Source organism: Nesoenas mayeri (genome assembly GCF_963082525.1).
Source record: "Nesoenas mayeri genome assembly, chromosome: 2".
Classification (NCBI taxonomy): domain Eukaryota; kingdom Metazoa; phylum Chordata; class Aves; order Columbiformes; family Columbidae; genus Nesoenas; species Nesoenas mayeri.
This window is the reverse complement of record NC_137543.1, coordinates 3,439,184-3,453,923: the sequence shown is the minus strand read 5'-3', so window position 1 is coordinate 3,453,923 and position 14,740 is coordinate 3,439,184. Positions and strand designations below refer to the sequence as shown.

The 14,740-nt window shown below is 46.4% G+C and overlaps 1 protein-coding gene across 1 annotated transcript; it reads right to left on the bottom strand.

Moving 5' to 3' along the window:
- Positions 1–4,505: 4,505 nt before the first annotated feature.
- On the bottom strand, positions 4,506–5,720 carry ARC (activity regulated cytoskeleton associated protein; the record flags this gene model as incomplete). Its single annotated transcript, XM_080339868.1, has 1 exon — positions 4,506–5,720. The coding sequence occupies one exon, from the start codon at positions 5,718–5,720 to the stop codon at positions 4,506–4,508; it is 1,215 nt and encodes a 404-aa protein (XP_080195994.1).
- Between the last annotated feature and the right edge of the window lie 9,020 nt (positions 5,721–14,740).

Genomic DNA, 14,740 nt, shown 5'->3' with positions numbered 1-14,740 from the left:
CTTGAGTCTGCCATGCAGCATGTAAGAAAGACCAGAAATCAAGACACAAAGCAATTGAAGCAGATATTTCAAAGTTTTATTGTATAAATCTACAAAAGGCTTTGCTACAATAGCAAATAGAGTGTAGCACTATTCTATTGACAGGTTCTAGTGGCTTGGTGTGATCTTGTAACTCCAACATGACACATGAGGAATAAACTGTCTGATACAGTCAGATCTAGGGCAAGTGATGTCGGCTTACAAAGACCTTTTGGCTTCAACCCCTATAACCTGCATTTGCCTTTTGTACAAGGTTGTTTGAGTTAATAATATCTCTAGTAAAAATAAAAACTCTAAAGTAGTTTTTCAGAGTCAAATGTAAAATTGCCTAAGGAAAAAAAAGAATCCAGTGGTTGAAATCTGCTAAAATTTTACACACAAAACACATCCACACCTCTTCACTCATGTGACTCTACCCTAGGAAAATAAACTACCAGTCCTTCCTGGAGAGGCTGGTAATATAAGCCAGGGTGCTACAAGTAAAGCTCCAGTCTGCTAGGAGCAATAATTGAAATAAAATCAGTCCAGGAGATTCAGTTCTGCACACTCCAAAAAGTCAGCTGAAAATGTATAAACCTCAGGACCAAATGACCAAGTAACACAGACAGGCTAATTCATTAAAAAGACAGGAAAGTCTACAGAAAAATAAAATGCCTGTTGAGGCAGTCAAGTCCCTTGAAAGGGACTGTGGAAATTAAGCACCTAAAAATCAAACATCATTTTGACCTTGGGATGATGCCTGTGAAGTCTGCCTTTACATGGTTTTACATAATTTTCCAGTCCTGGACATTTTTGCTGAGCATTGTTGGAATGTACATTAGGTTCCATTTGCTTAGTTCAAATGCAACAAAACACCATGGAATTTGGTTAGGTGGATTTGCTTGCTCAACACACATATCACTCACACACACACACACACACTCACATACCCAGACAGTTGGCTCTGGAAGAGAGAGGAACCAACTGGACCTCTTCAGCTGAGATATGGACCAAAGCTGTCTTGTTCAACCCACTCGAGCTCTTGTCTTTCGCACACTTTTTGTGCTCCCTGGGTCTGGATGGAAACAGTCACACCAAAGCCAGCACAAGAACCCCAGTTCTTGCAGTAACTCTGGCCCATGCAGATCCAGGAAGAGCCTGTTGTCTCACAAGAGTCTGGCAAGACAGCTGGTCCAGTTGTGCAGGCTCAAGAAGTTCAGAAAAGCATCTGGACCACAGGATGCTTCTCCAAACCTCCAGAGCCCTTTGAGGTTTGAAAACTGATACCCGCATGAAATGAAGCTACCCTCAACTCAGGAAAAATGAGTTACAGCATTAAGAGCATGGAGGGTTCGTAGCCTAGGTAGGGTCAGCCATTTGGCAAAGTTGATCAGGAAAGGTTTTTTTAACCAATAATCTAGTGAAGATTTCTTTACGTGAGTCTCGGTGGTCCCAAATTGCAGAGGTATGGTATCATCTCAACAGACAGTCAGCACAAGCCCAGCATCTTTGCTGTCCCCAAAGCCCAGACTTGGTTCATCTGTCCTGCCTCTTGCTTCCTCTCTTCATTCTCCACACTTTCTTCTGTGCTTTGAGTACCTGGACCAGCTCAGTCTTTTCTTCATCCTGTTGGAAGTGGCTTCTTCTTTTCATTCTGGCTTTCAGCACCTTGAACATGGCATTGCACTGCACAGGAGGCTCTTTGGTGCATGGATTGTCCTCTGTCTTCCTGCAGCACTTGCTTCTCCCCTGGGAAAGCAGACCCTTGGACACAGAGAAGGAAACTAAGCAACAGCAGCAGGGATCTCTGTAAAAGAAAAAAATAATGTAGCAGCTAAGGTTAGATGTACGAAGTGAAGAGTACAGAGGGTTTCTGAGGAGTTGGGTTTATATTCAGCTGTGCCCACTACTTGTCTACAGTTTGGAGGTCCCACTAGATATTGGTGTCTAAGAGTCTGCAAATGGTCTATCAGAAAGAAAAGATATGATGTGCACTGTCCCCAGAGCATTAATCAGTGGGACTGGTGCTTGGGTTCCTATATCAAGAAGTTGAAACCCCATCTGCCTGATGGTACCATTCTCTCTCAACCATAGTGGCTGAGGTCTCAAGACCAACACAGATATTTGCACTTGGGCTATTGAATATCTCAGGTCAGGGCACTGAAGAGGTTAAGAAAGTTCCACAAGGGTAAGATGAGAGGTAATTACCTGTGCCAATCTTTCCTTCAAACAGTGGATCCGGCAGTTGGTGGCTGCAGATCCTGACAGCAGATCCAATGCTGAATCCTTGGTTTTGAAGCTTTTTCTCTTTGGCTTTCCTTCCAAATCCTGAGTGCTGTGGAGTGATTCCTTCTCAGAGGAGGATCTGAGTGAGTCACTGTAACCAAGCAAAGATAATGCTTGTAATGCATGGCCAGCTCATCCTCAGCAATGACACTCACTCCCACACTACTCATCCCAGGTCATTAGTGAGAAATTCTCCCTTCTCTCTGCAGATACAGCCACTGCCAAACTAACTCTCTCTGAATAAGTGAGAGGAGAAGCCCTGACTCACTTCTAGCATAGATGCAGCACAGACATGCATCTCCTTTGGGCTCTGCGTGGACCTGCGATGTGTTGTCACAGCTGGGGACTCAAACACCAGAACTTCACAGGCCAGGTCCTTGGGCTGGCCTAGTGAAGAAGTTTCCCATTTCCTCCCCACATGAATCAGCAAGTGCAAGATACTGTGCTGTTTGGAAACTCTTCCCACTCATTGTTCTTTATTTCCTTTTGGCTGGCTCTCCCTTCCCCTTTCACCCAAATCCTAATCTGCCATTTGCAATCCTTCATGTCCCATTGCAAATATATATTTTTTTTTTATTCTTGCAAGGTTCCTACTCGATAGGCTATGGCTAATTTAGGTCTGAGGGGTGCAGAGAGAAGAATGTTAGAGAGTTGCCTTACCTTCAGCCTCTTGGAAGGAGGCACGCCAAAGGCCTTCTGAGCCACTGGTGCTACATGTCACTGCTGTAGTAGTGGCAGGGCCATCCCAGGGACACTCCTGTTGCTGCATCCCTGCTGCATCTCTTGCAGAAGTGTTGCTTTTTTTTTGGTCAGGTTGTGAATGCAGATGATGCTCAAGCTGTATCCAGCCTAAAAAGGCTTTGAAGAGCCAAACTTCCTGAATATGTCTTACAGCAGTTTCATCTCAAAGTCCTGCCATCAGATGGAATATGTCACAGAGTCCAAGTCTGTCTCCATCCACAGCAAGATGTTGTAGAAAGTTTTTTATGAACAGACAACCCTCTGTCCTCAGGTGTTCCAGGACAGGGTTGCTGGGCTTTCCAAGAGCATTTTAAGTCTGTCTGTGTGAGCAGAAAATCTTTGTTGTGATGCACAAGCTGAAACTGTGCTGAGACACATAGTTCTTCTCTTCTTCACTTCTTTTTTGCTTTTACATGGCAAAAACTCCCATTGGCTCCACACATCAGCATGGACTCGATTTGCTGCTCTGGGGATATTTTGCTCTGGATTTAGGATGTGTTTGTTTGTTTGTTTTCATACAAAGTATAAGGATTTATTTCCCTTACTTCCCCCCCACCCTCTCAAAGTAGCTCTGGTGCCTCCTCTCTTCACATTGGCAGCCTCTCTTCTCTGAATGGAGGCAAGCTGCCCCTTCAATAAATGAGCTCAGAATTTAATTTGAAACTCTGGTTCCTGCTGATTGAACAGTATAATGTGCAGAGAAAGGGTGAAATTTGCCTCTGCACAGCAGTGGCCTTGATTGAAGTGAGCAGAATCTAAAACAAGAAGTAAACTGGTAAGAGCCTCTTGAGAGGAAAAATGTTAAAGCAGGTATTAGGTGCAGTGAAATGAAAACCACTAAAAATAATCCAGATTCTTGAAAGTTTTCAGTCCCTGAAATCATAAGAGTTCTTCTAAAAAAATAAATAAAACTTATTTAATCCTTTGGAGCAAGTAAGAACAGGAGATTGCCAAGTGAATAGAAACCCAGTAGTAAATCAGAAAAGGGCAGGGATCAAAAGAAAGATCTCTCCTCATGATAGGAACACATCTTCAGAAGAGGGATGAGAGAAGAAGTAGGAGAGATCCAGATGGGTAGGAACCCTCAGCCTATTGCTGCACTCATTTGAAGTCCTTGAAAGCCGCCAGTGCTAAGCGGCTGCCTCTGAAGTTGGGAATTGTCTCTAGTTTCTTCTCAGGGATCTAATAAAATTGTCCCATTCCCCACAGTGGTGCAAGCAGCATCTCCAACACCACTGTATTGCATGGCTCAAGTGAGGTGGGCAACCACATCCTAAAGTGCCTCTCCCCCACCACCTCCCTCCCCCCACAAGCAAAAGTTAATTCTGCTGCTATGGGCTGTTAGACTGAGCACACCTCATGTCTCGTCTCAGCCAGAACCTCTCTCCAAAGAGAAGCTTCCTAAATACTCCCCCTTCTCCCTTTCATGTAACCCAGACTGCTGCCTCCCTTAGACTGGCTCATATGACAGTAGCTGGTGGGCTGGGGGGCTCAGGTTGAGTCCCATTGCTCGGCACGGGACTTACAGTGGTTGAGGGAGGCACGCTCTCCACAGAATCTCCTGATGGAATCTCAGGGGTCCTCTGTGGGCTGGGCTCCTCAGAGTGGTCCATGTTGCCTTGGACTTCCTTCCCTCTTTGGATCAGCTGCTCTAAGGTTTTGGGCAAGGGGTAACTCAAGAAGCGCTTCAGTTTGGGCTGGAGGGTGCCTACCACATACTGGATAATTTCCTCCTCATCTGCATCAACATAGAGGGTCTGGTATAAGTCTCTCTTGCGCCAAAGGAACTGATCCAGGGGCTCTCCCTCTTTCTGAGGCAAATCTAGCTCCCTTTTGATAGCATCCCTAGTCAGAGTGCCCTCGCTGTACTGCAGGAACTCCTTCTTAAACTCGACCCAGTTCTTGACAGAGTCCTGCTTGTATTCCCACCACTTTTTAGCTGGGCCGTTCATGTGGTTTTGGATCTGAGACAGCCAGTACTCCTCTGTTCCACCTACCTGCTTTAAGTATTCCTCCAAGTGGCTCAAGAACTCCCTGGGATCCTCAAAGACCTGAGTCTCCACCGGGGAGGCTGGAGCATCCTCTGACACCGAGACCCACTGGTAGGAATCATGGGCCTGGGGGATGCTGGGGACCTCCCCAGGAGGAGGGGTCAGTGCGTACATTTGGCTCATATCAAGGGCATAATCATAAATCTCCCCCTCACTTGGCCTTATCTCTGGCCCTCCCACCCCAACAGACACAGTCTGCTTGCCATGGTCCCCGGGGCAATATTTGCCTCCCATGGACTCCAGACGGTCTGCCCACTTCTCCAGACGGAAAAAGACCTCCTTCCAAACATTCATCTCCCTTTTGACCCACCTCTCCAGATGGGCAATGGTTTCCTGGCATCTGGCCAGGCAGGCCTTGATAGACTTCTTCCATCTTTGGTTATCAGTTGGGACATGGTCCTCTAAGTTATTCTCTAACTTCCCCACTGATTTCTGCAAGCCTTTCAGCTCGCGCTCCACCTGCTTGGAGACCTCAGACAGGAGGTGTCGGTGGGTCCTCCTGACATGCTCCAACATTTCTGCCCTGCATTTCCCTATCTGCAAGATCACATTGGGCTTGTTGGCCACTCCACGGTGCCCCTGGTAGGAGTGAATGCCCGCATTGGTGACATTATCCAGCTGCATGGTTCCTACCGTGCAAGTGTCAAACACGGAAAGAACTGGGTTGTAAACCCTAATGCTAGAGCTGGCTCTCAAAAACCCCACTACAACACTTCCCAAAAGACACACAGAGACTTCTAAACCCCCCTCAAAGGACTTTTCAACACAAACACAGCCAAATCAAATATCACCACAGAGCAAGCAGTTTGGTCCCGGGGATCCCAGAGAGAGTTGTAGGCAAATTTCTCCCGATGTGCAGCTGGAAATGCTGGTCTCACGTGCTCAGGGTGTCCCAGAGAGAGACAGGATCTTCCAGAAACAAGGAGAGGAGTTGGCTAAGACGTCCAGCCCCACACGTGTGCCCGCTACCTGCTCGTCCGGAGCTGAGAATCTTGAACAGTGGAAAGTCCCCGCTGGAGACAAACACACAGAGATGCACACAAGAAGCTGGAAGCTGCTGCTGCTGCAAAGAAAATCCTGGTGATTTCTCCTCTGGTAAACTTGTCGAGTCGAAAAACGCTTTCAGTAGAGATGCAAAGAGCTGCTTCTCTTCCCTGCCTGAACTGCCACTAGTCCAGGCTCTTCCATCTACTTATACCTCACACAGCTCAACATGTGGGTGGTGCTCAGCCTCCTCTCGCACTCTCAGAGCAGCGTTCATTGGAGGAAAACCGAGGCCGGTGTCTGTGGCAACCCAGATCCTGGCAGCCTCCCCTCGCTTCCCACCCCCTCGCTCACGCCCCCAGACTCGACGCGAGAAGCACTTGAAAGGTGCTGGAGACAGTTGGGTAGATGGATGAGTAATCGCACCTTCCGCCTTTCAGATTGCAGGAAAAACACTTATTCATTCCACAACTATTTACTCAGCAAGGTCATCATTAGCGTGCTTTCCCTGGCAGGGACTCGCAGTGGGGGGACATGAGGAGGAATTCAGCGTGTCACACCAAGACAGACGCCCACGGGCCCCCCGCACACCCTCACATGAATTTGACACACACACACAGTGAGCTCACTCCTAATGCAAATGCTTGGAAATGGTGGTAAATCAGCAGGAAAAAAAGGCAATGGGGGGGAAGGAGAGGGGGAAACACTCAAAGGAGTGATTTCAGTACATACTGGAGCACTCTGGACTTTCTAAAGCACTGGTAGGTGGGAGTCATCCCCGCTGCTTAATTGCACCAGACCAACCACTATCTTGGGAATATTCGGTAAGGGAGGGGGACGGCATCCAAGTTTTTACGCCAAATTAAATCCGCCCATCAAAAGCCTGTTCTGTACTTAGCTTGAATCAGATGGTTAATCAGTTAGCCAACCCACAAGCGCAGATGAAGCTACATTTGTTCTTTGCTCTTGACAAAGCAGGAAAAGCCAACCATAAAAGGAGTCTCCGGGTCTTATATAAGCCAGAGATAAAGGATTCCCTAATCCTAGAGAGTTCCCTGCTGGAACACCCTCAGAGAGGTGCTGAGGACAGTCGAGGCTTCTCATCCTCTCACAGTAACAGTGACCGGAGGCAGTGGGATGCTGATTCATTAATATCACCTACAAATGGGATTTAAGACTGATTCCAGCAGGGAGATGCCTTGCCTGCACTCAAGGCGGTGGGCAGCGTGTCAGGGAGGCTTTGGATGGGTCCCTACTCTCCCAGCTCAAGGCCATGGGTTTCCTGGTGGGACTGCAGCCAGCCTGCTAAAAGCAAAATGCAGGGGAGATGGATGGTTTTTCAGTGAGCTGAAAGGACATCTCTGTGACCCCATGTATTTGGTTGAAACAGAGTCCTTTCAGAGCAAACTGGTGGGACAGGGGTCATGACTCCCTTTCCCCCACATATCCATGTAGGAAGGCACACGTCTGTTTCATACCACATGATGGCACACGGGCAAACACTACTGCCGCATGGCTCTCAAGAAACAGGAGGATTATTTAGGGCAGGAGCAAGCTGGCATAGAAGGGCTGCATGGTTTGTTTTAAGGTGGGGAGTGACAGTGAGTGGGGAAGGGGACAAAAGCTTTTGAGGGTGTAAATGCAGGTTTTCCAATCCAGCAGACTATCCCTATGCCACTTCATCCTACACACATGATGATAATGATATGACTGGCAGAGAGCTATGTCCTCAGCCTTGCTTACTTCTCCACTTTCACCCAGCTTACCTGAGCATGAGATTTTTCTGCATCTTTGTGATTAGAAATGGTCAAATATCAGTCATCTGAGGGTTTGGGACAGATCTGAAGCTTTTTGTACTGCAGTTTCTAGAGAGTCTGACTTAAACCTGTATTGCCAGTAAGAAATCGTAGGAATTGGGAAAGATTGTGCAATGTCTGTATCTCTGGATTAATGCAAAGATATTCTCCAGGAAGTTTTTTACCAAGGATAGTCAGAAACAGCCCTTATGACATTACCAGTAGATGGGGACAAGTTATAGACCGGATTTAATTTTGCAAGGTGAACTGGTTTTGACCTCAGCTTGTCCCATCGAATGTCAGAGGCTGGGATGAACTGGCTATAAAACCTTCTCCACCAAATCTGTCTCTTTCTAGCCCCTTCTACCTCTCTTTCCTTCTCCTTTAGTTTTCTGTGTGAGGGGATTCATCAAGCTGAATGGCCTCATTTAACACATATGTCTGGTCATAGTATTTCAGGATTATTAAGGCTGGGAGGGACAATGGGAGGTTTCTAGCTCAAACTCTTACTCTGAGTCAGCTATTGGGTCAGACGAGGTTTTTCAGGTTTTAAATATTGAAAACGCCAAGGATAGGGATTGCACAGCAATCTGCTCCACTGCATGACTAAGAGGCAAAACGTTTTTCTTTATAACCAAACTGTCTTGTTTCAATTTATGCCACATCAACTACCTCTATGAAGATGCTGGCTCTATGTCCTTGATAACCTCCTCACAGGTATGGAACACTGTTGTTAAATCTCCTCTAAACCATCGCTTCTCCAGACTGGACAAGCCCTAGTCCCACACCAGGCACCAGGGAAGTGCTCTAGGCTTGACCATCTCAATAGCCTGTGCTGAACTCGTTCCAGTTGATCAATGTCTTGTACTAAGGGGCCTAAACCTAGCTGCAGCAGCTAGATGTGGTCTAATAGGCCCTGAGTAGAGGGAGATAATCACTTCCATTGATCTCCTGGCTGTACTCATGCTCCCACAGTCCAGGATATGTTTTTTATCTGCCAGGACACACTGCTGGATCATGCTCCTAGGTCCAGGGACTGCCAGGGACTCATTCTTTCCATGCACAAGATTTGTCCTTGCTTAATATCATCAGGTTTCTGTTGGGCTTTTCCTCCAGCTTGTCCAGGTCTCTAGGTTCACCTCATTCAGCAACCTTTCCACAGATGCCTCCTCCTAATCTGTGTGCTGTTCTTCTGTGGAGGTGGTGGGGGAGACAGGAGAAGCGAGGAGGAATGAGGATTTTCCTACTGGACCTGCTGGGGAATGACTTGCTGATTAAGACATAGCAATAAGCATTTTCGTTGTATTTCTAATTAAAGTAAGGTGCGTGGGTAGAAGAGGAGGAGGGAGGGGAGCCGGAAGCAAAGGGAGGAGGGAGATGTAGAGTGCTGGGAGCTAACAGGGAGAGGCAATTTGAGGCAGACAGACAATTTCTGGGCACAAAGAGACAGACGGGCATGGAAGGACAAGAGCCATAGACTGGGGCAAGCTGGGGAGGATACTTTTATAGCCACAGTAGCTTTATCCCAGGGCTTCACAAAGAGGCAGCCAGAATTCTATTGGATTCTGCCTGGCCTCAGGGGACCTGGTAATGGGATGGATGGAGAAGACTACAGGGCATGTGGCCCTCTGGGTGGCCACAGGAAGTCCAAGACAAAAGTGGGGCAAGACTGGAAAGAAAGGTGGGAAGTGAGTATGAGGGAGGAAGAAAAAGAGTGATCAGTAAGGAAGGATAGTTTCCTCCAAAACAGCTGAGCAGGAGCAGGGAAGGGAGAAAAAACAGCAAAAGCCACATCTCATAACTCAGCAGAGATGGTGTCAACGTGGGTTGTCTCTCTAGAGCTTCCTGAACAGTTTTAAGTCACACTAAATTAGGATCAGATTAAATAAATAAATAAATAAATAAATAAATAAAAGAGGAGAGAGAAAGAGAAAAGCCAACAAGACTAATTACAGACAGACAAAAGGAGAGTGTAGCAGTGAGTAGCAACAGAAAACCCCACTGAAGGGAGTAGGACCTAATGAAAGGGACACTGAGTCACAGCCAGCACTGGCACCTTCCCCAGTACTGTCACAACAGTGCATTACTGGGGACATGAGCACCCAGATATCGGTGGCCCTTGCCCCTTGCAGCCATTCAGGATGCAGGTTTTTGCTGCACCTCGGTTTAGACCAAAACCTGATGGGGTTTGGGTTGCTTTTTTTGGTTGACATCCCTTTGCCACCTCATCTGGGTGACTGTTTTGCTCAGATCTACCTTATGGCAAGACACGCCACTTCTTGGAGATGAGCCTGAGCCAGATGAACCTGGTGGGTGAGTGAGAAGCAGGAGATCCCAAGGCTTCAGAAAGTTGATGGTGCAGCTGAGTTGTGTTGCTTTTTAGCGGCTTATGCTTGAAAGAGCTCTGCTAGATACTGTTTTATCCTTCTGTGATGCCAGAGTCCCTTCTCAATTATGCATTCCAATATTCAATGTGTTCCTTCTCTGAATCGCTGCCTGGAGGACCTTGTCTTTCACAATGGACTCTGTAAAGTACCTAAAGTGAGAAATCTGAAAACTGATGTGCAATTAATCCCACACTTTTGCAGGAAATAATTTTTTCTACTAGTGAACAAGGATTTGCTATGTTATCCTATACCTGCTGTGCTAGAATTTTCCCTTTCATTTCCAGAACTGCCTCTTCCTTCTACAGGAAAAAATAGAAAAACAAACAATCAAAAAGCCCACAAAACAAACAAACAAAAACACACACATAACAAACAAACAAACAAACAAACAAACCCCAACCAACCAAAAAACCCCACCACAATTCCCATCTTTTGCTGTCATGACCTTTCAGGTCCTATCAGTTCTTCTATAGGTTACTACACAAAGCTGGCCAGTCATTTGTTTGGCAGCAAAACCCTCAAGAAGAGAATAAAATTAAGAGAAAGGAAGGAGTAGGGCTTTTTAATTTATTAAAAAAAAAAAAAAAAGAGCAAAAGAATAACACGTTTAATTTACACCGTATGTCTCTATTCATCCGTCTCTATCACCGGAACACTTTATTGCATTGAAGCTGCCACTCACAACGCAGAGTTTCACATTCAAAACACGGTTCACGTCAGTGGCTGCATTGTTCCTGGCCACCCATTGTCCTCCACGGCTGAGGCCCACACGTCACTTGCTGGGGGGGTGGGGAAGCAAGTGGGAAACTGAGGGCAGCCCACTATCAATATTAACAATAATCATAATAATTATTATCATTATTAGTGCCACTCCTGGTGTAGAGGAGCCTGCAAGTTCTCTCCTTTTCTTCTTTTTCATCTGAAAAGCCCTGCTTTGTGGTGAAGATAGAGTGCTTTGTTTTCAGACTAAAAATATCTTCTGTATTTTATAGGATTGTTCTCCCCTTGGTTAATGGGATGTTTGTTATTTTTGTTTCCTCACCAGGCTGAGGAAGTGTTAATGAGATCATCCTTGTGCTTCATTTGCCTCCTCAAGACAGCCTGAGGCTAAATCAAGAAAGTCAAAGGAGGTGTCAGTATTTTTCATGGTAAGAACCCAAACTCTGCTGTTGACTGTTATGACCCTCATGAGGTCAACACAAATATAAAGACATATCCAAATGAACTTCATTTTCCTCCTGTGTACATCGCTAGCAAGATGGTAGAGTACCTTTATTGGTAGTAAAACAAGCTAGCTCCGTGTCAGAGGGCTTGATTAGTACCTGGTTTATGAAATTTCATCTGTCTTTATGCCACACATCTGAGTGCTGAATCTGGCCCAAGTTAGACCATACTCTTGACTCTTCCCACACTTGACCCCTTTTAGGAAGCCCCTCTAACTGCTCTAGTAAAAATTCCCAAATTTAGTGCTTTTTTTTAACTCCTCCTCAGTAGTAAATAGTGCAAATCACAGGTCTGCTAAATAAGGAAAAGTGGTGGGGTGGCTGTGAAGCTCATAGCCCTGATTCATCTCTCCATGCATCTGGGTTGATGGAATCCCACCGGTGCAGGAGAGATGTGCTCCTCACCCTCTGACAGGGCAATGTACTCATGACCCTCTAAGGACAACCTGCAGTCCATGGATCCAGTCACACCTTCTCCTTGCAGCTCTGGCTCTGCTTTTCCATTTCTATCTGGGTTTCATGTTAACATGAAGAGCACTGAGAGATCACAGCACGGAGGAGCACTGGGAGATCAGAGCCACACATGGGAAATAGGATATTGCACTTTTTTTTGGTGGCAGATTGCCATGCTGTCAAACCATGTCTTTGGTCATGTGGGGAGCTGGGGGAAGATGGGCAGCCATGTGTCTTTGGCAGTACCGGTCATTCACAGAGTGATAGAATCATAGAACCATAGAGTCACTTTGGTTGGAAGAGACCCTTAAGATAATCGAGTCCAACAATGATGGGGAGCACGTGGCTCAGACAGCCCCACAGCTTACCTGCTCCTGATCCCCAGAGATATTATTCTGTTCCCATGGGGTGAGATTCTGTTAAGCCTCTCCGCCACTTTCTCAGCACCTGCACAGATTTTTTTCTCCTGGACTAGGGCATGTAGGAGGGGCGTTAGGGATGGTGGGATCTTGATTTTCCATCGGTGAAGCTGGACTGGCTCATCGGAAGAATTCCAAGCTGCAAGTTCCCTGCTCTGATGTTGGGAAGGAGGAAGCCATGGGAGATTCCTGTGGCCATAACTGAAAATATTGCCTTGCTGAGGTTGTTAGCAGCCAGTCCCAGTGCTGTGGAGAATCTACCACAGCCCCTATTCCACATCACATTACATAGTCCTACCCCTCCTGTGCATGGCAACAGCTCTGTTCTCTTGAAGAAAAATGTCAGAGAAAGCTAAGGAGGGCTCAGAGAAATCAGGTCCAGGTTTGGAGGGGATGCAGTAGACTTTCTGCACTGATATTTTAGGTATCCTCCAAAATGTGCAACAGCAACAAAAACCATGTTTGTTTAGACACCTCCTTGCTAAACTCATTCTCAAATTCCCTATTAGCTTCCTTCTGGCTGATGCTCCCAGCCTGCGTTAGAGAACTCCAGATTCATAATGGGGACATGCTAAGCAGGATATTTTTCTGTATTCAGGTCCACATCCCTTCACCTGCAAATGTGTATAGTCTAGTCTTCTGTTCATCCAAAAATAGTCTTCTCTGCCTGAACCATGGGTCAATTGTTGCTTCACTGAATAGATGGGCAATTTTTTTTTGTTCTCTTTAGGCACACATAAATCCCTTTAAATGTTTTATTTGCTCTCATTCATACTGTAATGCCAAAACATGTTCAAACCTGCCTATGCCAGTCTGCCTCAGATTTAGCCACATAGATGTCTTTGTACAACACACCAGGCAGGTTCAGAGCTCTGTTCTGCCTAATTTGACACAAGGGTTTCAACCCAGGTCTCCTCAGTGCTGGGACATTCCTACAGGTAAAGGAAAAAACTAAATGCATTATTATAACTCATTTTGTAGATATTGTTTACTTGCTTGTTTCTAATAATGCTTGGACAGTGGTTTCCATGCTCACAGACCATGGACATCAACCATCAATGATGGGACACAGGGTGCTCTGTCTCTGTCTTAATAGGGATGTGTGTCTGGCTCTTTGTAATGGGTTCCACCAAGGCATCACAAATGGCACCAAAGGGTTGAACATTAGGAAAAGTTTCTTCACCCAGAGGGTGCTGGACACTGGAACAGGCTCCTCAGGTAGGTGTCACAGCCCCAAGCCTGACAGTGGTGAAGAAGAGACTGGACAACGTGCTCAGACACATGTTGGGAACTGAGGGGTTGTCATATGCAGGGACAGGAGTTGGACTCGGTGATTCCTGTGGGTGCTTCCAACTCAGGACATTCTATAATTCTATGACACAGGACCTTTCCATGATCACAGTAAGGCACAAGGCTGCTGCTCCCAGCCAAACTCATGTCTCTAGAGCTCTGTATGCTGATGTCTGTCAGTTCTCAGCTAGCTGCTCTCACAGTTTCCAGCAACACAAAGCCAAAAGCTAGGCCACCGCTCATCCATTTTTACCTTTTTTCAGCTTTTTCTCTTTCTTTCTCCTCCTTCTAGGCTGTTTCTCTTATTTTCTTCTGCCCCAGGCATCGGTCTTAACAAAGGATTTTCCCTGAGCATCCTTGCTTTCTGTTGCTAATCTCTCCTAGCCACAGGGAGCCACAGCTTGAGTCAGTGCAGGAATTGTGTCTCTTCAGCTCAAGATAACAACAGAGCAGCTGCCTCACAGGGTAATGGGAAGCCTGCATCACTAATAACAGAAAGGGTAATTTTAGGTCACTTCTGGAAGGAAGGGAGCCTCATTCAGAACATCCTCATCCCAGTCTAATTCAACCATTTTTTTTCTATTTCCATTATTGAAGTCCCTGTAAATGAGAGATGGATAATTAGGGACAGCAGGGAAGCTCAGGGGAAACAGAGGAATGTGAGAAGCAAGCAGCAGACTGTACTAATTTCTTCTTTCCAAATGTATGAGGCCCCAAACATCACTAAAACACATATTAGATCAGGGCTAGTGGGAGCTGGGGAGTGAGCTGCTGTGTAAAGCTCTGCAGGAGCTTTTCCTTCCCTCAAAAAACTTGGGCATTGTGCCACAGCTTCCAGGTACATCATTACCCCCACACTTAACACAACTGCTTGGTGGTCTCAGGCTGGAGGTCGCCACATCTGTAGGAGCAAAGCACCACAGAGGCTTCACATTTCTGCGCTTGAAAAGGTGTGTATTTGGGAACATGCCAAAAAATGGTGGTGTCAGGTGGAGGTGCATGTGTAAGTCCTATTTAGGGCTTGAGACCTACAAGGTCCATGGGGCAGGGGCTGCATGTCCCCCATCAGGTTCAGTTTGCTCTGAGACAGTG